The sequence below is a fragment of the Ochotona curzoniae genome, unplaced genomic scaffold, assembly GCF_017591425.1.
Source record: "Ochotona curzoniae isolate NIBS_2020 unplaced genomic scaffold, NIBS_Ocur_1.0 contig_4501, whole genome shotgun sequence".
NCBI lineage: Eukaryota > Metazoa > Chordata > Mammalia > Lagomorpha > Ochotonidae > Ochotona > Ochotona curzoniae.
Window position 1 is genome coordinate 19,641,315 of NW_024466307.1, and position 27,316 is coordinate 19,668,630.

Below are 27,316 nucleotides of genomic sequence, written 5' to 3' on the forward strand. Positions count from 1 at the left end.
CACGGAAGATGTGGCCCAGGAGGGAGCGAGGACCAGGCCCGAGCTGGAAGCAGCTGCAGGGCCCAGGGAGCACCCCAGCTATCTCTAGGGTCGGGGGGGATGCTCAAGGCGGCAGAGCACAGACTGTATTTTTCGAGAGAACTTCCTTCATAGCATAATGAGGCTCTGCTCTTAAAAGGAAGTCACCCAGGGCGATACAACTCCCCCCGGTGGATGTGGGCTGTGTTCAAAATGAAAAACATATGTGCACATTCTGAAAATAGCAACTCGGGATGAGATAAAGCTGATCTTGAACAGGGTAAATAATAGTTGGGGTTGGGTTAAAAATATATATATATAGAATTAAAAAGCTGTGCTGCAACATATCTTAATTAGCCCAGTTAGGCTGCGAAAGTAAATCCCGAGCGAATGGAATTCTCTAATCCCTAGCTGCTAAAGAGACTTTATCTTCTGCACAGAGAGCCTGTGGCGGTGAGGCTGAGCCGCCCACACATGAGGACAAACGCACTGATTATGCTCTGTCTCAGGAACTTCATGGAACTAAGCAGCGACCTGAGTGGTCACGCAACAACAAAGGTGATGTTCGGAGCAGCCAATACCCCTCCTTCCGCTTTCCTGCACTTAAAATCGGTTGAAATGACGCTTCAGTAAATGAATTCCGAACTGACCTAAGGAGCATGATGATGCAGATTAAGAAGCTTTTGCCATGTCTCTCTCTCTCTCTCTCTCTCTCTCTCTCTCTCTCTTTCTCACTGTATGTGTGTGTGCATGACAGAGAGAGAGCCAATGATGTGTTTCCAGGCTCCCGAGTCATGCTTTGTTGGTCAGTGGACATGAAATTAAATTTCAGCTTGTGCATGAATGGACTACAAGGAGCTTTTTTTAAAAAAAAAAAAAATTCTCTCACAATTGTATTCATTAAGTCACATCAAAAGCAAGGCGGGGTAAGCTTTGAGAAAAGGTCCACGCGTGGCTTGAGAACAGTGCAGTAAAACCCACCATCCAGTCTTGCATCTGGGACACCACTGTCCTGATGTGACCTGCAGGAGGCTTGTATGTGACTAGCATGGTGAGTGTCTGTTTTCTGATTTGAAAAAAACATGTACTCCCCCCGCCGCCCACTCCCTGCCAGGAGGCCCAGAGATGTGGTTTTCTTTTGCAGGCCTTGCGTTCAGGGCATTTGCCCGGCATGCAGCATCACTTACGGACAGCAGGTGAGCCCAGCGCGTCACAGGAGCTCAGGGTGTCCACGCAGACCCCCTCTCCGCAGCCTTCTTCCCAGGACTGTCCGGCGTCTCCCCCCTGCGAGGCCTTCACCGCCACCTGCAGGCTTTCAGCTGAGGAAAAAACAAAGTCATGTGTAAATCCACACCCAAGGGTTGGCAAACAGCATTTGGGGTGCGCCTTTATACGGGGGTCCAAGAGCTAAAAATCTGTTTTCACAAATTAAGCACACACAAAAATACACGCTGCCTCCAAAATCCCCTGCTGCACACACACATAATTTATTCTCTGGCTCTTTATAAAACAGTGTGTAGGTCTGCAAGTTAAACCAATACTTTTAACATTCTTTCATGGCAGGCCACCAACTTGATAAAATACCTCCAGAATGGAAACTCATCGCATAAAAACATCTCTAATACAACTTTCAGTCATTAACACGCTGCAAAAAAACTTCCTGTAATTGTTTAAATACAAAAAATAGGATTAGAGTTTGGAAACCTATTACTTGGAAATAGGTGCTTCAAATATATTCTTTGAAAGAATGTTTCTCCAAATTTCCTTTAAACATCAACCTTCGATCTTTACTCTAGATGTACTGATTCTCCAGAGGAGAAAATAGATTCTGCTTTTTCCACAAGCAGCAGGGGCTACTCTTCAATCCCCTGCTTAGGTTATCTTAGCAAATACCACACCATGGACCCCACTTGCGACAGCCCCATACCCTCTCCAGTCCCTGCCTTCCTTGACTATCAAATAGACATGGTGCGTCCCAAGATTTCTGAATTCTCTCCCACAGCTGAGACTCTAAACCCTTCGTGCTCACTGTCCCCTACAGACCAGGACCTTCACATATCACTTAAGCTCCTTTCTCCCTTAATATTCCTGCCACAGACTGTGCCACTGGCTTACCCTCCTTGTCACCATTCACCTCCGGACAACGCCTCCCACCTACTGCCGTTTGCATTCCTTGAACAACCCAGCACCTGGTGGACGTTCTCCTACTCCTTCTAAAGCAAAAATCTATTCAACACACTACATCATTGAAATTCTATGAGCTTAGCCCTTGCATTATGCTGGCTTTTCACCTCCTTGACTTTGTCATCACCACTGATCTTACCTTACCTCCCACTGTCACGCCCTAGACTTCACCATCTATGCTTTGTCCCCTAGGAGTGTAGTACCCACGTAGCACTTAAAGAGTTCCTTCTAAAACACAAACCAAGCCATCCCTCCACTCAAGACTCTGTCATCCTGGATGAAACTCAAAGTCCTTACCTCACTCTATGTCATCTAATCAACCTTGGTGTCTCCTGACACCTGTGGTGACCCTCCAACCTTCATTTCACAGTAGCTGCCTTGGCCTTCCTACTATTCTTTAAGCACACCTGCACATCCATGCCTGGGGGCTTGGCACCGGCTTCTCTCAATGCTGGATGGCTCTTCCTTCAGCTAACACTTATCTTTCCAACTTCATTCATATCTGCTTGTGTGTCAATGTGTCAAGAAGGCCTTCTTTGGTCATCCTACCTGACACAGAACCACTTCAGCTCCATCGCTCTCCCACTGCTTTGCTCAAGGTTCCCCCCCCCCCAAAGCACCTGATATTCCCTGACATGTTTGCTTCTTTATAGCTTGCTGTTTCTAGAATACACATTTGAGGAAGGTCAAGATTTCGTTCAAGATCGGTCCTGCTATAGTCTCCGCACCGAGACCACAGTGTGTGTCGTGCAGCAGTTCTAAGAATCTCCTGAATCTGCCGAGTTTTTTTCAGAGCAACTCACCTTCTTTCAGTGCTGCGGCCAGTAGCGATGCAGCCTGCGGAGGCTCCCCGGGGTCAGGTTTAATGAGGAGGTGGGGTTCCAGATGGACATCCTCAAATCCACTCAGTTCCCCAAGTTCGGCATAGATATGCAACTTCTCTTCCAAGTACGTGCAAATTTGTTGGTCTTGGTTACTGAGTATTTCTGTGAAATAGTATTCACCATGGACAATGATCATTAATACAAATACGACAATTAATATGACATCCAAGTCACACAGCAAAGATGCTGCTATGTAGACATTCCAACCTACATTCTTTTTTTTTTTTTAATGGGAAGCACAAATCAATGTCTGGGATAAAGCCAGGATCCAGTTCTTACTCTTCCACCCACTCAGCTAACACTGTCTTTTCTGTACTTAAGGAACTCGCACAATGCTCATTTCCTTTCCTATCCTATTCCAGAAAGACCCGCAGAGCTATTCTTTGTTTACTCAGGCTGTTTTGTATTAAGACTAAACATTAAGTGCAGGCATGAAAATTGAGGAGGCCCAGTCCGTGGTGATTGAAGCCCCACAAGGAAAACAATGCAAAGGCAAAAACCACTAGGGCCTCAGCAATTCTTGGTCAAAACCAACACATTTTTCTCTCTAAACAGCCAATTCCTTTGACCATCGTGGAGTGCTTCATTTTCCTGTGATTTCAACACATTACAGAATCCTTACAGCTCAAAGGGCCCTTCCCTGGCATGGAATGCAGGGTTTTCATTTGTCTCTGAGCCTCAGAATCACCTGGGGAGAGCTGGACGTGCCTCTTACAGTTGGAGTCCATTGGGTCCCAGGAATCAGCAGTGCTGAAGATCTCCCCAAGGAGGTCCCATGGCAAGCCATGGTTGGAGACTCCTCAAGTCCATCTAATTCCCTTCACGCATTTGCAAATGAAAGGTTGGACCTTCTCAGGGCCTGGGCCAGAGTCACACCTCTGTGGCATGAGAGTACGGGGACCTGAAGTTAAACCAATGATCATCTGCAGTACTCCACCCATATCATGTCATAAATGTGTGTGTACATGCATGTGCACACACGTGTATGCGCATGGGGGTCATCCTATTTGAGCATTTCTAGTGGCCAAGGCACACAGACTAAATCAACAGTCCCCTACTTGTATCCACGATACCTGAGCTTTCCCAACATTCAAAAAAAGTACTCCAGTCGGGGGGCTGGAAGTGCAGGCACCAACCTTGACATTGCTGAATTCTGGCCACTCTGGCCTCGGCTTTCCGCCTCTCTTCATCAGATTCACTCGTCCTTCCTCCATCTTCCTCTGGGCAACTTTAAGAGACAATAGCCAAGAGAGACCATTGGAACCAAATCCAAGAATGCGAAGGTTCATTAGGAGAACATGGGGACTTGGCAAGAGGGTTCTTCATGAAGGAGAAAAATTTAGCACTGAGAACACATCACACACACACACGGCATGAAAATTGTGTTTCCTTGAGTATACTAAAGGACCTTATATGATACAACATAGTTCGCAGTCAGTAACAAATACTCCAACACACACATCTCCAATTTAGAGTATATCCATTGATACAATCAATTTTTACATTTGGTAACATTTGAGCACTGCTAATCTTAACATAGATAGAAGGGTTGAGGAGCTACAGGTAAAGCGCCAACCTGAGACAATGGACAGTGAAAGTGAAAGAATCTTAGATAATATCTGAATCTGATTGATCAAATCATTGTTATGATTGACTAGCCTACCCTTAAGCCCCATATTTACGAAAACCATCTTTGCCCAGAGAGGAATAAATTGCCACAGAACACTTCATCTGCCAAGGGAAAAACATTTATTGAACGATTCCTCAGTACCAGACACACAGAGAAAGATAAGACAAGGTCCCTGCCCACAGGGGGCTTCCAGTCTAACTGAACAAACATATACACAGATAACAGTCAGCAAGCAGTAAATAAAAAGCATTGATGAAATGTTTCAAGGAGTTCGGGTAAGGAGGAGGCCTTCACGAAAGGTGCGAGACATGAGCTACACCAAAGCCCAGCAGGACACACACAGGCAGAAGGCAGGAGAGGGCACTACATGCAGGGGGGCCCAGAGCACAAGGCCGCAGGTGGGGGGCTATGGCAGGCAGGTGAAGGGGCAGCAGGCAGATCATCCCAGCTGAAGCAATGTTTTCATGCAGTGGAGACACAGTTAGAATAGTGTTCCAAACAGAATGAGTCCACTCCCAAGACTATGGACAGAAAGAGAATTTACCTTTCGACTGCCTGCTGGATCCGCCTCATCCAGTTATTCCGTTCCTCCTTGGAGGTGGTGTGGATTTCATACATCTCAGGACCAGCGGAAGAGGCACTGATCAGAAACATGCCCCTCTCCTCATTAGCAACTTCTCTGGCAATGAGCTTCTGCAGGGAAATGACGGATGGCTTCTGATCCTGTGCAAAGACAGGAGGATGTGCGGATAAGCCAGCATCCGGGCCAGAGGAAGGGTGGCAAGAAAGACCTTAGCTATGAAACGCAACAGTGCCAGTTCAACTTTATTTTACTTCTGACCTTTCCAAAAAGAGTTTCAAGATGGGTACAATCTGCAGTTGAAAGGGTGTGGAAACAGGAGGACGGAAAAGGCGGGTCTGAGTGAATGTTTATCCTGGAAAATTAGTGTTTCAAAAAGACAGTTTTTAAAAAGAGAGTAATCAGGTGAGAGAAAAAAAAATCAAAATGCTGTGGTGTGGTGAAGAAAGGAGGCAGTTCTCCAGGAGTGCAGAAAGACTGAGGAGGATGGGAACCTGAAAAGTCCATTGGACTTGGCAGTTATGAGCAAAGTGATGGAAACAGAACGCTGGGGCTCAGAAGGGTGGGATGTAAAACTAAAAGGCAACAGTGAGGAGATGAAGCCTTCTACTTTCCAGGCACAACTAGCCCCGTCTGCTGCTGCCTGGCAGATCACAGCTACAGAACCTCCACACTTGCACCTGCGGTGCCTCTGCACGTCCCTGACCGGCAGAACTCCAGTAGGTAGCCATGGGTCTATGTCATCTTCATGAGCCTACCTCATTGCCTTGCACAGAGCTGGCACTCAACCAATGTCTGCAGCACTAGATTTTCAACTTGATGCCACCAAATGGGACCAGAACAAAGTCTACACTGCAGAACCCAAGCTGTGATGAAATCAACTTTTCTACCAACACGGACTGTGTGTGATCCTCCAACGCCTGGTTCTAAGCACTGCGGATCCTCTAAGGAAAATGCCGATTTGGAGAAGTAGCTGCCAGTTTAAAGAATTTCCAAAAGAATGTCTGTGTGATGATCAGCTCTGGGGTAAATATAAAGAACCATCTCTGGTTTGTGGCTTCTACCACTGTTTACACAGTTGGCCAACAGGCCGGGTTTGGTTTCTCCCTCGTGGGCTGAGCGACGCCTCTACCCAGACCCTGGCATTCTGTCCCCCTACTGCCGCCCCATCACCACACAGCTTTGATATAGCTGAAGTCATGCGCCAGAGTATGCCCAGAGTGCTCCAGCTGGGAATGAGACCTGCCTTTCTTGGGCTAGCCAGAAAAAATATATACCATGATGAGACAGCCTAGTGGTTTGCCCAGCCCTGTGATCTGCCTCTGAAGGGGGAAGCCAAAGCTGTTTTGTGAAAGTCTGTTTTGAATGCTGCCCTGTCTAACTAGGGAGGTCCTCTTGGTATAGTTTTTATCCCTTATTCTATCATATGTCTATCTCAAAGACTCAATCTTCGCATTTCAGTCTGCAGTTCTAGCATCTTTCCCAAACAAGACAAATGCCCTCTATGTATAAACAAGAATATACCCAGGAATCACTTAGGACATGAGCAAGCGTGAACTTATGTGAGTCAGCTGTGTTGTGAAAAGATGGTAGGATAATAACTTTTGAAAGGAAAGGACAGAGGGCCGGCATCGCGGATGTTGGAGCAGTGAGTTGAGCTGCCACCTGCAACACTACCACCCACAAGGGCACAAGCTGCAGATGCGTACTCAAACTCAGCTCTCAACTAGCGAATCTTGGAAGGCAGCTGAAGACGGCTCACATACTTGGGCCCCTGCCACCCACATGGGAGACCTGGGAAGAATTCCAAGTTCCTGGAAGATCTTTCTTCTCTGTTATTCTGTCTTCTAAACGAATAAACCTTAAAGAGAGATAGGGGAACCTGGCACGGTAGCCTAGTGGCTAAAGTCCTCGCCTTGAATGCACTGGGATTCCATATGGGTGCCGGTTCTATTCCCGGCAGCTCCACTTCCCATCCAGCTCCCTGCTTGTGGTCTGGGAAAGCAGATGAGGATGGCCCACATACTTGAGACCCTGCACCCGTGTGGGAGATTCAGAAGAAACTCCTGGCTTCTGGTTTTAGATACAGCACAGCTCTGGATGCTGCAGCCACTTGGGGAGTGAATCAGTGGATGGAAGATCTTCCTCTCTGTCTCCCTTCCTCTCTGTATATCTGACTTTCCAATAAAACTAAAATAAATCTTTAAAAGAGAGAGAGAAAAGGGTGGGATGTATTAAGGGGTAGAGAGTGCCATTAAATAAGCCACTATCAGACCAGGGAGTATCTGGCCGTGTCCATCAGTAGTCATATAAATCACACACAGACAGGAGCCGCACAGGAACGGGGCCCTTGACAAGTGTTTCATGAGGAATTTAAGGCTTTTTTTCACTTATTACACTACCATCTCTTGACCATATACTTACAACAGCTGCAAAGATGTATTTCTGGTCTTTTTCTTGTAGAAAGAGCAGCACATCGGTTAGAAGGAGAGCTAGGATATCTTAAAAAAAAAAAAAAAGCACATTACAGATATTGACACCGAATGGTTCAAATGCTTCTAATAATTTTTTTTAAGTTCATGCTTAAGATTTAAGTAAATTCAATAAAAAGACTAACATTTGGACTAATCATAAAATATACAATCTACAGATAAGTTAGCAGAAGGCTGTGTTTAAGTTGGCATGCTCTACATCTCCAGCAAAATTTAGTGCTGTGGTTTTCAAAGAAGAGAAACATCCAATAAAGAAGCAGGGTTTAACAAAAGAGGGCAAACACCTACATTTAGGGGAGAAAGCTAATTAAAGCTAACTAAATGTAAGAGGGCATCCCATGCCTTTAATTGCATGAAGTATTTCAAAAAGGTCTTAGGAAAAAAAGTTCTTTTTTCTAGTTCTTTCATAGTCTGCATCCTCCGTGAATTTTCTGCAGATTTTCTGCAGATCACCAAGGTCACAGTGAGTGTCAAGATTGCCCACCTCCTTACAGATGGGTCCCAAGAACCCAGGTTCACTGTAACCACGAAGTCCCTGACAACTGATTCCAAACGAATAATGAGTGAGTGACTCGCAGCAAGAGGAGTGTCAAATTGCGAATAGAATTTTTGCATCACAACATTGCAAACTGTTGATCCACAAACCCCATTTCCAACATCAGTTGCCACTCCCATAAAAGCCTGACCGTCCTCCTCGGAGTGACTGACCGCAACCTTGAGTGACTGACCACAACCTTTTCCTTTCATGCTCTGCTGGGCAACTGCTTAGGGTGAAGTGTTAGAGAAAGCAGACCATCCCAGGGGTTCTTAGCCTTGGTCAAACCTGTATTCCCTTGAGCTTGCAATGCAGCTCCCAACGAGGCAAAACCAGAATCCCTGAGAGGAGATCTGAACATTCACGTTCTAGAGAGGATTACGTGCGGCCCAGGTGAGACCACCTAGGTCAGTTAAGATAAGTAAGACACTGAGGGTCGCAATACGTGAACCAATGTTGTGGCATGGCAGGTAAAGCTCCTGCTTGCAGCTCTGGGATTCCATATGGTTACTGGTTTGTATCCTAGCTGCTACACTTCCGATTCAGGTCCTTGCTAGAGGCCTGTGAAAACAGCAGATGATGGTCCAAGTGTTTGGGCTAAACTCCCTGATTCCCTTGACTGTGGCCTGGTCCAGTCCTGGCCACTGCAACCATCTAGAGAATGAATCAGAGGATCAAAGTCAAGCTCTGCAGCTCTGATCAGCAAACAAATAAAGAGACTTTTAAAGAGTTATTTATTTGAAAGGCAAATTTACAGAAAGCAAAAGAAAGTTTCTTCCACCTGCTGGTTCACTCCCTACATGGTCATAACAGCTGGAGCTTAGACAATCCGAAGCTAGGAGCCAGGAGCCTCTTTCAGGTTTGCGTACATTTGAGTACAGGGTTACAAGGACTTAAGCCATCCTCCACTGTTTTCCCAGATCATAAATAGAGAGCTGTATTGGAAGTAGAGCAGCCAGAACATAAACTGGCACCCATACGCGATGCTGGTGCCACAGGGGGAATTAGCTTGTTAAGCCACGACGTTGGCCCTCAATAAAGATTTTTTTTAAAAGAGTCAGAGTGATCCTAGCACAGTAGCCTAGTAGCTAAGGTCCTAGCCTTGAACACGCCAGGATCCCAAAAGGATGCTAGTTCTAATCCCAGTGGACCCGCTACCCATCCAAAGTTCTCCTTGTGGCCTGAGAAAGCTGTCAAGCATGACCCAAAGCTTTAGGACGCTGCACCCACATGGGAAACCCAGAAGAAGATCCTGGCTCCTGGTCTGGGATCGGCTCAACTCCAGCTGTTGCGGCCACTTGGAGAGTGAATCAGTGGACACAAGATCTTCCTCTCTGTCTCTCCTCCTTCTCTGTATATTTGACTTTCCAATAAAAATAAGTAAATCCTAAAAAAAAAAAGTCAGAGGACAGAGCTTTGGATCCCAGCCAGATTACCAGACTGGGGCTAACGCTAGCCACCAAGAGCAGCGCTGAGTGGTTCCCACCAGCACCAACGCGTGGATGTCTTAGGGAACAAAAATGAGACCACCGCCTTGCTCCCAGCACACCCCATCTGCCAGCCTAACTCCACACATCGGCAGCGGCTGTGAGCTCAGACACTGCAACGGGCATAAAACATAAAACACATCTGAAGGTTTTAGATTCGGGCTAAAGACTTGTATGATTCGGGTTCATACTGCAGTTGAAGCGCACAGCTGGATCTTTCAAGGGACTCGGGGCTCACGCGCATGTGCCTGAGGCCTGGGCTCTGCAGAAGGCGTCCTGGGGGGCGGGGGGCAGGGGGCAGGAGAAGGAAGCCAGTGCGGGAAGGCCTCGTACCTTTGAAACGGCCGGTGGCGGTTTTCCAGTAGACGACGCCATCGTGTAACAGAGTCCTCTCCTTGCTTAGCAGCGCCTGCTTCCGGAACACGTGGCCGCTCTTGAGCTTCGTGCATGTTTTGTTTTCAATCTTACTGAGGATCTCCAGCCACTTTTGGTTTTTCTCATACTCGTTGACTTTGAGGTCCACGGCTGCAATCATGTCTTTAATCAAGGCCAGAGCTTTGCATAAGTCTTCATGTTCTTCTGTTCTGTCTGTTTGGGAAGAGAACCGGTAAAGGATTTGATTATAACCTGCTTGCTTTATGACATACGTCCCTGGCTGACAATCAGATGTGGCAGTTCCGGGGACAGGTCTCACCCACTGCCATGGCAGCAAATGTGTTCTATACCAATTCAGGCTTCCCTTGCCCATCTCGGACCCAGGGAATCACGTGGTCCTCACACCACGCTTCTGAGGACTTCATCCAGCCTGCAGGCCAAGCCAACGTCCTCCAGAAAGGGGCCCTGCAGTGACCTGAATGGGTCTTGAGCTCATGTGCAAGATTATGTCTTAGAATTGCATATACCTAAATATGAACATGACAATGTCATAATTAAACATTCTATCTGATCTCAAGTATTTTCTTCTGATTGTAAGACATTCGAATTTTTTCAGGGGACTGAGGTCTCGTACCTAATTGGTAATTCAGACAGCTCATACCAACAGAGCAAAAAACCATTGACCCTGGCTGTTGCTCTTTAAAACCCTGGCACCTGCTCTTATTTCTAGAATACCTCTAGACACATCTAGAAGGGTTTCTGGAACAGAAACTTCAGGCGAAAGTAAGCTTAGTGATTTTCTGCATTGGATGATAAAGACTTCCTGGTTGAGATTTACTGAAGCAGCTGGAACATAAAGAAAAGGTTTTAGGAGCTCAGAAGGTTCTGGAAGGAGAGGAAAGGAAGAAAAACTGGCAGAAAAGTCAAAGTTTCTCAAGAGCCCAGGGCTACAGAAACTAACACTTGGAAATGGCAATAGAGCCTGACAATGAATCCTCCAACGGCTCTACCACTGCCAGGAGCTGCCGTGGTACACCTGGGAAGCCTGAAAACAGGTCCTGGCACCCATCTTTGCTACCCAAGAGAAAACCCCACTATGTTACTGCACCTGACTTTGCTAAGTCCCTCCAGAGAAGGTTCTTTTTTTTCCTGAAGAGCATAACTCATAAACAGAAAAGCTAAGAAGAGAAAAATCAAGAGTTCAGCTACAACATGATGGGTAAACTCAGAAAAGGCTCCAAGTCCTTTGACCTTTGGGGACAAATGACCACCCTGATACCCTGTACCTCTGTAGGCACAGCAGCATTGACCTCACCCAAGGGTCAGGATGCAAATGTTTACTTTCCATCCCAGACTCAGAATCTAAAGGAATGGGATGAACAACGCAGTCACAGTCATAGCAGCCAGTGTCCCAAGCAGCCCAGCAAGTGCCTGACCACTGGAGGCACGCCCTCAGCCTCCATGTCACCTGCACACCGAGGAGCTGTGGTCATCAGCATTTCAGATTCACAGTCAGCAGCCCGTGTGACTGTTCCCCATGAATGTGGCACAGGCTACTACTGGAGTAGTGCCCGCTGACTAACACAATTTGACAGATTTTAATGCTTGATGAACTGCAGTAAGCTTAGGAAAGAGAATGTAAACATAATTCACATTGAAAAGGCTTAACTGTATTTCAGTTCTCTTGCTGACAACAACATTTACATTTTTCTCAATATGTTTATATTCCCTTGTAAGGGCAGAAGAGGGGACAGATCTGGTGGCAAACCAGGTTAAGCCACCGCTTGCTTTGCCAGCACCCTGTAAGAGTGCCAGTTGGAGTCCCTCCTGTTTCTGATCCAGCTCCCTGTTAGCATGCCTGGAAAGGGAGCAGAGAATGGCCCAAATGCCCCTGCCACCCAAACAGTACAGATGGATAGAGTTCCAGGCTGCTGTGGCTCCCGGCCTGCCTTGGCTACCATTTGCAAAGTGGATTCGCAGATGGAAGACCTCTCTCATTCTCTGGACGTGTCATTCAGCCTTTTAAAAGGATTAATAAATCCTTTCCATAAAAATGAGATATAAGGAATAGACATATTCCTATCACTATACATATCTGAACTTAGTTCTGAATGTGACAAAAGACAGGGAAGGAATAAAGTGTGGGTGTGTCTACTCACCTATACCCATTCCAAGAAAACAGGAAAAAATGGGTACTTAGGAGCTCATTATTGAAGGGTGACTATAAAGGTACCAAAAAGAGCTCCCACCTAGGGGCAGCGTGTCAGGGAAAGGCCCTGTGCTGGGCAGTCTCTGAGATAATCTCATCCTCACAAGGTTTTCATAACATTAGGACTTCCTTGCAGGAGAGAAGACAAAGGCGTAGTTGACTAACCCACTGAATGAGCAGGTGGCAGAGGCAGGTGCGATGCCCACGCAACTTGACGCAATTCCAAACCCAAGCCTTTGTCATGAAGTACTTGACCACTCTACTCATCGCTTTTAACAAAGCTCAATAAGCTAGCTGGAGGCATTTTTTATTTATTCACCTACTGCACCATGCAGGATTTATTTTTTACAGTCTCTTGTATTAACCAATGCACTAGACACTGAAACCCAACTATGGGTCAGACAAACATGAGCCTTCCATGTGTGATGAGGAGTTTCCAGTCTGGCATCAGCTTTAACGGCCTCTGAAAAGATGCTCAGATGTCACTCCCTGGAGCTTAACGAACTGACAAGACCCCTTCAGACAATCATTCTTCATTAAGTCATTGCTCAAGAGAACTGGCACTTGGTGCAAGGATCAGGAACATGATGTTTCACCAAACTGATGGGAAGGTAAGAGAAAGACAAGGGTGGGTATTGGCACCAGTACAATGGCTCAGATCCTTGCACACCCAGCATCCCACATGGGCATCAGTGTGCATCCTGGCTGCTCCATGGGGATGGCCCAAAACCTTGGGACCCTGCACCTACAAGGAAGACACGGAAAAGGCTCTTGGCTCCTGGCTTCAGGTCGACTAAGCTCTGGCCATTGCAGCCACTGGGAAGATCCAATAGAAATCAATCTAAAAAGTGGGGGGATATGCTAAGGATGGCTGGGTATGAGGTAAGGACACAGGTAAAGGCAGAGCTCAAGTATGAAGAAACCTACTGGGCTTGGTGCCACTTGTAGGAATTCAGAGTATTAGCCAAGCTACACCATAAAAGGGAAGTCCTCTTTAGGGTTCCAAGAGTTTTCCCGCAATGAAAACCTTCACGACTCAGAGGCCACGGCATTCACAGCTGTTGATGACACCTCAGCTACAGTTAAAACTACCAACTAATAGAGAGGCAAACGTTTGTCCCAGAAGGCATCACTCACCCTTTGTGTACTGCAATATCCTTTCCACCAAGACTGGGTACTTGGTGATGCGCTGAGTAACCAGCAGAATGCATTCTGGAATCCCTCGGCGTCGCGCCAGGAGATTACTGTTTCGGAGCTGAAAACCACACATCGCATTTTCACATACCCAAGTTCCACCTGCTTTCACTTTTTAGGTGTGAATTTAATCATGCAATAATAACGATAATAATCCTCAACAATACGTCTATTCAGATGTAACATAATATCCATCATTATTCATTAAAACCTGATGTGTTCATCATTAAAGTGTACACCGTATCATTTATTTCAATACTGCAGACCATCAAAGTTTTCAGGAAGTTTCAGGTTACTCTAATGCATTTGTAGTTAATTCCGAAAGTCAGCAAGTTCTAACTCCTAAGTGCCAGGATTCATGTTTAATAAAAAAAAAAAATTTAGAAAAAATATCAGAAGTAAAAGTTGTGTCTTGAACAGGAGTTTGTAGTTGTGTGTGTGTTCCTCCCCTGTGTTGATTATTCATTGTATTTTGTAATACTCAGGTATTTTCTAAGACTCTTGCAGTCTCTCTTAAGTCGTCAACACAGATGAAGGTAGCATCCTTAGGGCAGAAGGTAAAAATTCAGCAGCCAGGACCTGCTGGAGGATCAATGTCTTCAATAAACAAATTAGGAGAACATTAAAACTAAAGGTGAGCTAAGAGATAAAAGCCACCACATACAGCATGTGAATCTTGAGCCGATTCTGCTTTAAGCACTCAAGTATGATGAGATAATGAGTGAAATGTGAAGATATCAAGGAATCACTGCTAATTTTTAAAAGTGTGATAAGGTCTCTGTCATTTCATAGAGACATATCATATATTATGGGTGAAATTTTAGGATGCTGTAGATTTGCTTTAAACTAATTTGGCAGGGATTGGGTAAGAACCTGTGTTTACTTTTGTTTTTTCTCTTCTATAACTTGTCGGAGCCTGAGCAGCTTCCCAGAATACTGCAAAATATTCCCAGAAGCTTGGAGGACATGACCTCACAATTATAAAGCACAAAAGGAACTGATCTGGGAAAATTATTTCACCAACACCGAAAAAAGATACTTTGCCAGAAACCTCCTGTTTCCTTTTCCTTTCCGCACACAGCACACCGGCCCCTGTACATTTACTGGTTTAACCCCTGTAAGGCTGAAGCCAAGAACCGCTTCCCGAGCCACTTTGCAACAACGTTGGCCACTTGGCAACCTTTGAAAATACTTGCCTTAATGAAATTCTGAAACTTTTTGTTCTGCTGGAGCTCTTTGAAGAGGCTAACTGCTTCTTTGTGATGGCTACAGAATTCCCCATATATTGTCTTCATTTTACTTGCATTGTCTTCTGAAAACTGAGAAGAATAACAACATTTCAATAAGTCACAAATTCAGTAAAGTTCTGTTCAGAGAAAAGAACATGAAATTTTCACATATTTCAAAGTGATCTTTGACAATAAAGAATAAACACCACAGATTTTCTGAACACAATGACTTCTCTTTCTTGACACTTTTTAAATTAAGTTACTCGAAGGGTACCAAGTAATATTTTGTTCTTACTTTGGATGTTGACTATGACTCTGGCCAGAGGGCAACTCATTTGTCTGTTCACTTACGTGCATTTATTGGTACATATACTTGTATTTCAGTAAGGTTTCTTAATAAAATAAAGGAAGTTGTTGAGTGGTAATGGGCACTCTAACATGGTCAAATTGTATTGCATTGAGTCGAGGACAGCCCAAGACTTTGGGACCCTGCACCCACGTGGCAGACCCAGAAGAGGCTCCTGGCTTCCGAGTGGCTCAGCTCTGGCTATTGCAGCCGCTTGGGGAGTGAACGAAAGATCTTCTTCTCTGCCTTTCCTCCTCTCTGTATATCTGCCCTTCCAATACAAATTACAATAAATCTTAAAAAACAAACAAACAAATTGTATTGTACTGAATTGATATATGGCCAAACGGAAAGCATTTTGAGTTTGCTATCAATTTTTATTTTTCTATATCATTCCATTTTCTAGTTTTAGTACACTTTTGTAGATTAAAGGAAGAGTATATGATAATATTTGAGAAGCAAATGTTTCCATAAGCCTGAACCAAGCAGAATATTCTTTGTGACTATATTAATATCAGTATCCTGATTATGACATTTTATTAGCAGTTTTGCCAGATGTTACCAATGGCAACAAAGTAAATAAAAACATGAAATATTTTAATATCCCAAACTCCAGGTACTATGAAAACAAAACCACTGGCTGGTGGGGAAAGAGAGTCTTAATTTTTAAAGCATGTGATCCATATGTGCCTCAGGTTATAAAACTATTGTACTGTGGGTTTTTTTTTTTCATTTAATAGCCTCATTTATTAGCAGTATACCACAGTGTGCATATCTGTATGTATGACAGTATTTTAAAAAGTGCATATTAAAATAGGATTTAAAGATAAGCTTATTTTTATGTCAACAAGCATCTGAAATCCATGCATAAGTTTTTTTTATTTTCTATAATATGTTTTTCCCATGAATGTTTGAAGCCCCTTGTACTTTTCTGGACAGGTGTCAACTATGGGATTGCTTTTATGTTTGTTGCTGTTTTTTCATTTTTAGAAAAATTTCTTCACTGTGAAATAACAGTTACTGCTTAATTACAGCACCTCCAAAATTTTAAAGACAAATGTGGAAAGTTATATAACTAAAGGTCAAAACTTCAAATCTTACAAACAGATAACTCCGGGTTTTTTTTTTTTCTGAACAATAATCTTAATAAAGACAACATGAAACACTAGAAATTATGATAAAATACAACCTAGGCTTAATGATAATCAAAAGCCTTCCATGATTTCTTATTAACAATTCAATATTCCAAGAAAGCTCTGTTACAACAGAAAGGACCATATTTTAATTTTGAATCTATGTATTTTTATCTTTTAAAATATTTTTAAATTATTTTATAATTTTTCAGCATCTTGTCACATTCATGTCAAATGTGGACCTTATACATGCACTTTTTTCTTGAATGCAAATACTGGTATCACAAAGCACATATACACCACATTTTCTTTATCCAACCATCAGTTGATGGACACAGGTTGATTCAATATCTTTCCATATTTTTGCTATTGCAAAATTGATTTTTAGGATGTAAGGAGGAGTCTTTACTAGCCAAGCTGGGCGGCAGCAGTTCCCACTACACTCCAGAAACCACCACTGCAGTGAACCAAGCAGTTATAAACCTAGGAGCACATGTAAAACTCAAGCACTGATTTCATTTCTTCTTGATACAGCCCCAGGAGTGAGATAGCTAGGTCATATTAATAGATCTTATTTTAGCTTTCTGAGGAATCGCCACACTGGGTAAGCTACTGTTCTAGACTAAACCACATTCCTCACTTTCACAATTTGTTACCAACATCAAGAATATCCAATGACTAAATTCAAACATACTCCAGCCCAACTTCCTGAAATCTTTATTGGGTCTTTACAGTGTGGGATTCACCCAAACTTCCCTTTCATGCATCCTTAACCAACATGTTTTTCCCTTTGTCCCACACAGAACCGTGCCCACAGCCACTGTCAAAGCATTCTACCAACCAAATTCTCAGGAAACGACAAGATATAGGAGGGATCCCTCGCAACACCCGTGAAACATGGCCAATGACCTGAATACGAAAGAAAACCTAACTTCTCTTCTCTGAATACCAAGGAATAGACTATGCTTCATCCAAGAGACCACTTCTCAAACCGTGTGCTCAGTTCAGGTCCTGGTTTTACCCAGAGAAGCAACCGAGATAGGTAATTGTTGTTAACTGTGAAAGTAACTTAAGATTGGAAACAGTAAAGTCATGGTTGCCTGGATCAAGAAAAGAGACGCACACAACTTCAGATGAAGAGTTGAAAATTTTGTAATTTATATTGAAATGTATTCACTTTGAAGTTTACATAGACATATCTATTCAGCTGTCTTGCAAAGCACCTCACAGTCATTTAACTTGGTACAATACATTTGAGGTGAACTATGAGTTCAGAACGGGAGTAAGACTCCAATTTGCAAGACGGCTAACTCTGTGATTTAAGATGTGAATTTTCACATTGTCGGACACGAAGGAACAATTATTGGGCAATAAATCTTACTTAAGCTTTGCTTTTGTACATTAAGAATATTTGTGTTTAAGTATATTTATGTCAGAGAACTTAAATCCCTGATTTTCAGCCAAAAGCCCAACAGCTGGATTCAAGTACTAACAGGGTGAATCTGCTTAAAACTTGGTATTTTGTTTCTGCCTGGAGAATGCTATACCACGATAACTACAGATAGAGTTCCAGACCTTTCCCCAAGGACTGCAGGGGAAAGGTTTCCTAACAGATTCAGAATACTCGTAGTTGTCATATCTATTCTAGATGTTTAAATGTGTGGTAACAGAATAGGTTTCCCTAACTTCCAGGGATTTACAAAACTACACACTTCTCTACGATGTCATAAGACATCATATTCCTCGTGTTAATGAAAGAGCAGATTTGTATTCAAATCCCACTTTGTCACCTACATGATATGGGCACTTGTGAAAGTCATTACCTTCTCAAGGAATCAGCTTTTTTTTTTTTCCCCAATCTGTATAAGGGGAAAAAAACATCTACCTCTTGAGTTCAAAAGACCCAAAAAGTAACTGCCAAATACATCATGTCACTAAATACATATTATCTAACTTCTCCATTGGTGTTTTTTTTCTGTGAATGCTTCCTCAGAGAGATCCTGGAGCTAATGTTCACTGCCAGAAGCAGGTGCTGGTGTTGCACCAGGAGTATGATGGGGTGCAGCAGGTTGATAGCTAGCACCTGCTTGCCAAGTTAATTAAAAGTGTAGATAGCACAGAAATGCAGGTTCTGTGCCCCCTCCCTTCCTATCCCACCATGCCATTCTATTCAATTGAATATGTAGAAGCTGGATCTAGAGGCTCTGCATGTGCCCCACCCCTCCTGTCTCCGACCTGCCATTCAAGTTCATTGACAGAACAGAAATGGCTCCAGAGGCTCGGCACACCCTGCCACTCCTGCCTCCTAACATGTTACTTAGGTTAATTAACTGCATGGAAACTTTGGGCTCTATCAACTCCCTTCCTGCCTCCTGCCACTTATTTAATTGAATGTTTTGTACTTCATACAGAAACTGTACTGCATGGCTCTCAATCTGATGGAGGATAAGAGCTTAAAAAACCTCTGACTTTGGCTGTGCAGTGCAGCAGCTCCTGGAGTGCAGCTGCTGACACCAAGCTTGGGTAATAAAAACTCTTCCTCACATCCTGTACCTGTGTCCGACATGATCTCTCTCACTCTCTATATCAAAGAGGGTAGCCCAGTTTGTTCCTGCTGATGGCTAAACATTCCAAGCACTTCTAAAATGTGCCTTTTCTTAGACACATTCACTTCTTTTATCCCACAGGCATCAACTCTAGCGCTTTAGTCAATTCACCATTCTCTTCCTAACACAAGCCAGTATTTATCTTGGAGATAGCTCATCAAATCATAAAGACTAGGCAGACATTTCCTTCAGGGATTAATTCATGCTTGAGATCCCTGGTGGAGCTAGAGTAGGGAAAGGTCAAGCCAAGTGTTATGACACTCATAGAAGTCAGTCATCGGTTGCTAAAAGTTCTCATGCATGTATCGTACAAACCCACGTCAATAAACAGAAACCAACCAAACCCATATAGTAACCATCATATTTAAATACATTTCAGTTCTCCCTAGACTTCCAATGCTGAAGATGGTCTGGCAAACCTTTCGGGTTCTTGAGGCCGGGCCTTTAAATCTTACCTGTTGCACCAGAATATCTCCAATTCGGTTGATGACAAAATTCTTATCACTGCCAGTGCAGGACGCTTGCCTTCGCTCCTTCATACTGTAGAAGAAATGCCGATGGATTTCAAGCAACTCATCTAAACAGGGGAAGATCCTGTCCACAGTGCTGTGGTCAAGCTGCAGCTCCTCTTTCATGCCTTTCCTGAAGATCTCAGACATGATGAACAGGGTCTGGATGTGATGCATCTCTGTCTGCATTAGCTCTGAAATGTGGGAGTAGAAACATGTTTTAAACAAGATTTGCAAGACAAGTATCTCTAATAACTCCAACTAGTCATTTAACACTATAATCCGCATGCCAGAAAATAAATGTTTTGAAATAAAATATGCATTCCAATATAAAATTCATCACTGACTAAAAATGACAGTATAAAAATTTTTTAAGATATAGGTAAGTCCAATATATAACCATCTAATGTATCCAAAATTCTCATAATACAACTAGGAAACACCCTCAGCTATCTTCAGCTAACAACTAGATTTTATTCATATTTGATGTAACCTGGTTTGCTGGCTTGCTTTCTTTAGTTTGTGCACCAAGAAGGAACACAATTCATTTGATGAATTTAAGTAAATATAATACAATTTCTCACTGCGGACAATAGTAGTTCACTTTTATTTCCGAATCTACCTCCAAATTTCCACATTCTCCAGAGGAAAAAAAAAATTCACAATCAAGACATAATATCAATACAATGAAAAGGCAGTTTACAGGTTAGTAGAAAATATTTCCAAACCATGTATCTGATAAAAGACTTGTATGTAACAGATGCATCCATTCATCCATCCACCAGTTACCTACCAACAAAATCTTAAAAGCTCTGAACAACTTGACAGTAAAAACCAACCCAATTTTTAATTTCTTTTATATTCCACAGGTGCTAAAAAAAATTACCTCCACAGTTTAATGCAGTCCTTACATGAGCACAATCACATACAAATTTGCCTTTCTGAGTCTGGCCTATTTCATTTAACATGAAATGACCTCCGGCTCCATTCACATTGTTTTGGGGTGACAACATGTCAGCCTATTACGGCTAAGAAGTATTCTGTTGTGTTACAAACAGCATCTTCTTTATCCATTCATCGGTGACAGGCTGTTTGCACTTCCTGACTATTGTGAATGGTGCTCCAATTAGACATGGAAGTGTCAATGTCTCCACAACACATTCATCCCATTTTCCCCTGATGGGACTGCCGGATCATGTGCTAAGCTCAACTTCTAGGTTCTTCAGCAACCACCACACTTTTATCTACTAGGGTTGTACTAACTTACATTCCCACCAGCAGTGCACTAAAGCTCACTTCTCACTGGCCACCTTTTCTAAGTTTTAGATACAGTTGTTTATTTCACAGAGTTACAGAGAGAGGGAGAAACACAGAGATCTTCCACTGATTGGTTTACTCCTCAGATGGCTGCAAGGAGCCAGAACCTTCATTTAGGTCAAGACCCAGATGGATGCAGAGGCCCAAGATTCCGGGCCATCTTCCACTGCTTTTGTTTTACTCAGGCAACTAGCAGGGAGCTGGATGACAGGTGGAGCAGCTGGGACATGAGCCTACATCCTTATGGGATGCCAGTGCTACAAGTAGAAGCTTTACCCACAATACCACAATACCAGCCCTTATCTTTTTTCTTTCTGATAGCTTCCAATATAACTGGAGTAAGGTTGTATCTCATTGTTGCTTTAATTTTAGGAACATGAATAAATACACAACATTTATTAGCCATTATATAAATGAAGCACCACACCCATTCACAAACACCAGGATAATTTTTTTAAAAAAAAGATGAACAATAATCAAGTGTTCGTGAGGATACGGAGCCTTATATAATAAGTGGTCAGCCTAAAATAGCATAAAATAGCATAGCTACTTCAGAAAAAATTCTGGAGTAGATTAAACAAAAAGTTACCAAACAACTCAATAGGTATATGAACCAGTGACTAGGAAAAAAATGGGATTAAAAAAATAAGAATGCCATAAAAAAGGAATGGAGGACTGCTTCAGGCTGATACAAAAATGAACCTGGAAAACACTATGCTAAATGACAGTAGCCATTCACGAAAGACCATATAGTGAATAATTTATGTGAAATGCCTGCAATAGGCAAATTTAAGAGACAGTAGGTTTGTGGTTGCCAGAGGAGAATGGTTAGGGGGAAATATGGAATGACTACTAAGAAGCACAGTACTTCCTTTGTAGTGACACAAATGTTCTGGAATGAGATGATTTGTGATGGTTGTACAACTCTGAGAACACAAGGATATTTCAAAAGTTGTGGCCAATGGAATTAAAAGATAAGTTTATCCTGGAACAGAAATTTTAAATTCATGTAGTTTTTTTCCATAGCATTGAGTTCTATGATATTTTTTAAAATTTTTGCACCAAAATAAACATTGTTTAATTTCATATGGATAACATTTTTGAAGTTCCCACTTACTCCCCAAATCACTACATGGTATACTGTAAAGGGATGACTCTTATGGTATATGAACTATAACTCAACTAAAAATACATCTTGACAGAAAGCAATAGCATTATCTGTGGTGACAACAGAAGCATAAGCTTCATATTAATGAAACTTTCAAACTTACTGCGTATTTGGGAAAGGAGCCTAAAATACTAGCCATAGAGAGCAAGGGAGTCTAAACAGAGCTTTACACGTTGTTTGTCATAAACAAAAATCCCTTTAATTGGGAACCCACTGACCGTAATTATTGTTATTTCCTACCATGTTCTTAGCTCTAGGTCTGTGTTAGAATTTACCTCTATCATTTAATCCAATCCTTTAATCCATTCGTCCATCACGACCCCAAAGATAGAAATGATTTCCTCATGTTCAAGAGGTAAATAAAGAAGAAAGGGTGAAAGTTTATACCAAGGGAGACGAGCCTTTCTGAGAGTCATGGCCTCATGATGCATGAGCCTCATTCCAAATTACATTTTTAATAATACACAATGATGAACATTGGCAGTATAACATATACACACACACACACACACATATATATAAATCACTTGAAAAATTATAAAGGGCAGCATCTTCCTCTCCAGGTGCAGCACATAAATCAACTGCCTGTGATACCAGTAACCCATGTAAGTGCTGGTTCTGGTCCAGCTGCTCCACTTCCAATTCAGATCCCTGTCATTGCTTGCAACAGAAACAAAGTAAGACAGCCCGAGTGTTGGGGACCCTGCCACTCACAAGGGCGACCCAGGCGAAGCTCTCATTTTGTTCTGGCCCAGCCCTGAATGCTATAGTCATCAGAAGAGTGAGACAGCAGATGCAAGATCTCCTTTTCTGTCTCTCCCTCTCTATAGCTTTGACCTTCAGATAAATAAAGCATGTTTAAAAAGAGAGAGAGAGAGAGAGAGAGAGAGAGAGAGAGAGAGAGAGAAAGTTAGTGCCCCCTGGACTGTTCTGGACAGATTTCAGTGCACACATTTCCACCACATCACGTGACCTGTATAACCACCACCTGACACAGGTGAGGTGTCCTTATCACCAGTGGACCGCTCGGCCCATAGTGTAAACAAACAACTATAATAAGAGCCAGTCTCACCTATAGAACAAACCATCTTCTTGGAACCACTCTTCAGCATCTAGTTGGTACTTGAATTGTGTTTTCTAACTTCATTTTTTTCCTAATTAGTCTGTCATTCAACTTCCTCCAATTCAGATAACCTCCACGGCAGGTAGTCTGAGACGGTGAAATCTCACCACAGGTGTGTTCAGTACCCAGGACTGCAGCACATGGCTGAGCACGACTTCAACCGACACACCACCACTGGCACCACGACAAATGGACCCTCCCGGTATGCGCAGTCAAACCACAGGACCATGTGCCAGAACCCTGCCTCCCCGGACTAAGCTACATGAAAATATACTGAGCTTCCTACAAAAAATAGGTGAAATAATTTGAGCTAGGGACCAGCACGATAGCATAGCCTAGCATCTAAAGTACTCGCTTTGAATGCACCAGGATCCCATATGGGCACTAGTTCTATCCCCAGCAGCCCTGCTTCCCATCCAGCTTCCTGCTTGTGGCCTAGGAAGGCAGTCTAGGACAGCCCAAAGCCTTGGGACCCTGCATCCACGTGGTAGATGCAAAAGAAGCTTCTGGTTCCTGGCTTTGTATTGTCTCAGCTCCAGCTATTGCGACCATTTGGGCAGTGAATCAGTGGACAGAAGATCTTCCTCTCTGTCTCTCCTCTTCTGTATATATCTGCCTTTCCAGTAAAAATAAATAAATCTTTTTCTTTAAAAAAAAAAAAGAATATGGGCTAATCCTAAGTAAATTCACTTAGTTCAAGCCATATTCATTGCCTCAGTTAAGCTTCACAATCTTTTAAACCCACGTATTCTTATTCTTGTCATACATATGAAGAATCTGAGATTCAGCAACTAGAAAAAGTAGACAGAGACAGCAGTCTGTTTTCAAATGTCATGTTCTTTCCTCTACACCTTAGTGCCTCAGCCCCCCTCCAGCAAAAACAAAAACAAAACCCTTTGAAATACTTACCAAAGATGACATCCTGTCTTTTGATGACATCCTTCTCCTGCTGGCTACAGAACAGGGGATCCACCACGAGACTCCAGGATTCTGCTTCAAAGTCCTGGGCATCACTGCTGAGGTCACTCCACAGAGAAGAATCCACGACATCTAACATGTGTTCAGACAAGAAAAGCCAGAAGTACAGTAACACTCAGGACAATGATATCTTCCCTACTATCCATGTTTATGGACTCATCACAACAAACACGGGATCTTCTATCAACACAAGAATAACAAAGCCAAAATAGCATCACCTACGTCTGAAAAGCTGACTGATAGATGGTCTCAAACAGGAGAGCTTCCACAAAAGAAAAGAAGAATCCAATGTTTTAAAAAAAAAAAAATGATTGCATACACCAGAAAGAAAAGACAATGGAAGAGTCTTTTGTTTATTTTGGGTTTGCACTGCTTTAGTTCTATTTGCAGCAAGCTTCACAGTCCATAATATGCTGAGAGATTCTTGAACCCACTGATTTCTTTTACCCCAGGTTATTTGGCACTGTTCACTCAAATCTGGGTTTTGAACTTGCCTGCTTGATTTGTTTTTTTTCTTGGCAAAGACACAAAGCAGAGTGTAAGCACTTGGGTCATGAGTGAGTACACACTTTTCTGATCAAATTAGATCCAATCCACACACGTATCCATCAGGAAAACTGAACTCTGCTTGCCCAGACGGCGCTCATGGAGAGAGTAGATTCCAGCGTGGAACAGTACAGATGAGATGACAGTGGGTTTGAAAAGGCTTCAGTTTGTAATCAGAGAGTCAGATTCCAGGCAGAGTCCACTCCTCGAGACAGCCCACCCCTCTTGTTCAGCTTTCCTTCTTACTGACGCACCTTGGAAGACTGGATACAAAAGCCAATAATACCCAACTGAGTCCTGTCCTACAAAATCCACTTTTGAAAAAAAATATTCTAATTCTCCTAGAAGTAGGAGTCACCAGACAAGAATGAGAGACCTCCGCAAGCAGGGCAATGAAAATCTTAAGTAACACAGGAACCAGGAACCATTTCTAATTCACCAGGTTCTGAACGAATAACAAGCACACGATGGGTTTCATTCTGTCCATGATGCTTAGGCGCTCTTCTCTGGGGAATATGCCCACTTACACATAGCATCCTAGTTCCTCACTCACTATCAGGTTTTCACTCCATTTAGAAAATTGCAGAATCTATTCCAGAGACAGATCAGGAAACAGATTTCTTTTGCAAAAGAAGAAAAGAACATTCTGTACTTTACACCCTGCAGAAAACGCCCTTGTCTGAGCAGAAGCCTCAGTGAGCACAGGCACGCCACCTCCTCACCTTCCATTATGAAGCACTCCGCCGAGGGAGATGAGCCCACCGACTGCAGCAGCTCATCGGAGTGGGACCTGCTTCTGCAGTTGCTACCGTCACTTTCCGACTCCAAGGATGTCACTGACCTCCTGAAGCTGGGAGGGAGGCGGAAGAGAGCAGGGTTAGACCAGGCAAGCTCCTGCAGCCATCAAGATGCAGATAGACACAGAGCCTTACCTTTCCAAGGTGGGGCCTGGGACACTTCTGGACAACGGATGGACCTGCCCTGCAGTCTCCTTCCTTCCCGTGGGCAATCCAACAGGCATGGAGGAAGAAGTGTGCAAGGAGAGAGCTGGCTGTGGAGTGTCTCTAAATGACGAGTCTGGAAGTTAGAGTAGACGGCTCAGGTTGTTTGCAGAGAGGATAGTCATGACAAGTACGGGCAATTGCTTAAAGGCCAAAAAAAAAAAAAAAAAAACCCTAGAACAGCCACTTCTAATTTGCTGCACACCAGCCTTGTACCCTGCCTTCCCTGCCACAACCTGACACTTGATTGAAATGTCCCTGCCATTTCATACCCTCCTGATACCCATGCTGGACACTGGCTTCCTTCATCTCCACTTGTAGATGCTAAATGACACAAACAAGTACATGGAATGGGGAAACACTGGGCCAGCTTTCCCATAAACCTCTGCCTGCACTCCTGAAACCAGCTTTAAATAGACAGAAGGTGTTATTAGCTCTGGTATTAGAATGCATTCTGTGTCCATAAATAAGCATGCACACACAGGTAGCACACACCATCAAGGGAATGGAATGATGCCAGGCAGTCTACTCTTCCTGGCATAGAACTCTCAAGACAGGGAACCAGCAAGTCCAGCTGTTCTCTCATACAGTGAAAACTCAATGGTGCTTTCCTACTTTTCTGGCCTGTTCTAGAATCTTCCAAAAGTGAATGATTTCACATTCATGTTTACTACAGATGACATGCAAAAAATATTTCAGCCCCCAATAGAGTTGTAAACATACAAATTCTTGAGCAAAAGAGCAAAATAAATAAGCAGATATTGGGATATTGCAAAGAACCTTGCACGTATACTAATTCACCTTGTTTTCATGAATACCACATATAGAGAAAAAAATAAATGATGGCTTATCAATTCTAAGAATTCTTTTTAATTCTCACACAATATTGTGAAATTGATCCCAAAACTGATCAAGTTATTTTCATGTCAAGGCAACAGAGTACCTAATGCAAGAACCCACAGAAACTCAATCTTGCAACACACCCAGAGGCATGCTACTAAAAATTTGCATAGTTAATTGTCACTTGATTGATTTTTAAAATATCAGCCACCCTCTATCACAATAGCAATGAAATTAAGAGTTACCATGCATTTAAAATCTCTGCTTTTTGTCAACCCAGGTAATTTTATGTGGAAGAGATTTCAAAACTTCTCGCAATAAAGCAAAGGCTTTTTTAAACTTAGGAGATAATAGTGTGACAGATTCTTGCAAAAAACAGTAAGTGTTCAGTGACCAATAATTTTCAAATTAGATTAAATTTCAACAATTTGTAATTTAGGAAAAAAAAAACAGAACCACCCAGTTTCAAAAAAACAGGCAAGCAATGATGCTATGAATGTTCACCGTCATCCCACAGATGTAAGGAGACCAACCTCAGGCGCAGCTCATCAGAGCACCGGGCCACTATGAGAGCAACAACAGGAACTGAGAGGAAGTTTCACACTCCCAGCCTCAACATATATTTTTCTACCACATTTTGTCATTCGTAAGAAAGCGGTATGTATTTATATAAATATCTGCTACTTGCAGAAATACACAATATAATATATGTATTCAGTTAAAGTGTATCTCTTCCCCCCAAAAAAATGTTATTAAAATCAATAGCACCTCTGATACGCTAGATAGCATCTTGGAACGGAGACAACATGATAACATCTTCTTCTAGCCCTCCCCAACATCTGGCACACACATTGCAAAGGCTCTCGGGGCTGGCACAGATGTTGAAACTTTTCTTGACATCTTTGTATAAATTATGCCAAGGAGAAAACAAA

At 43.0% G+C, this 27,316-nt stretch overlaps 1 protein-coding gene across 1 annotated transcript in view; it reads right to left on the reverse strand.

The window, feature by feature from the left end:
* The window catches only part of ARHGEF28 (Rho guanine nucleotide exchange factor 28), a 112,172-nt gene that overhangs the window by 37,880 nt on the left and 46,976 nt on the right, over window positions 1-27,316 (reverse strand). The window contains 12 exon segments of the mRNA XM_040985911.1: window positions 1,206-1,337; window positions 3,006-3,188; window positions 4,223-4,314; window positions 5,261-5,439; window positions 7,721-7,797; window positions 10,144-10,398; window positions 13,532-13,649; window positions 14,785-14,907; window positions 19,358-19,605; window positions 23,929-24,069; window positions 25,266-25,393; window positions 25,476-25,620. Coding sequence (XP_040841845.1) covers window positions 1,206-1,337; window positions 3,006-3,188; window positions 4,223-4,314; window positions 5,261-5,439; window positions 7,721-7,797; window positions 10,144-10,398; window positions 13,532-13,649; window positions 14,785-14,907; window positions 19,358-19,605; window positions 23,929-24,069; window positions 25,266-25,393; window positions 25,476-25,620 — 1,821 coding nt within the window.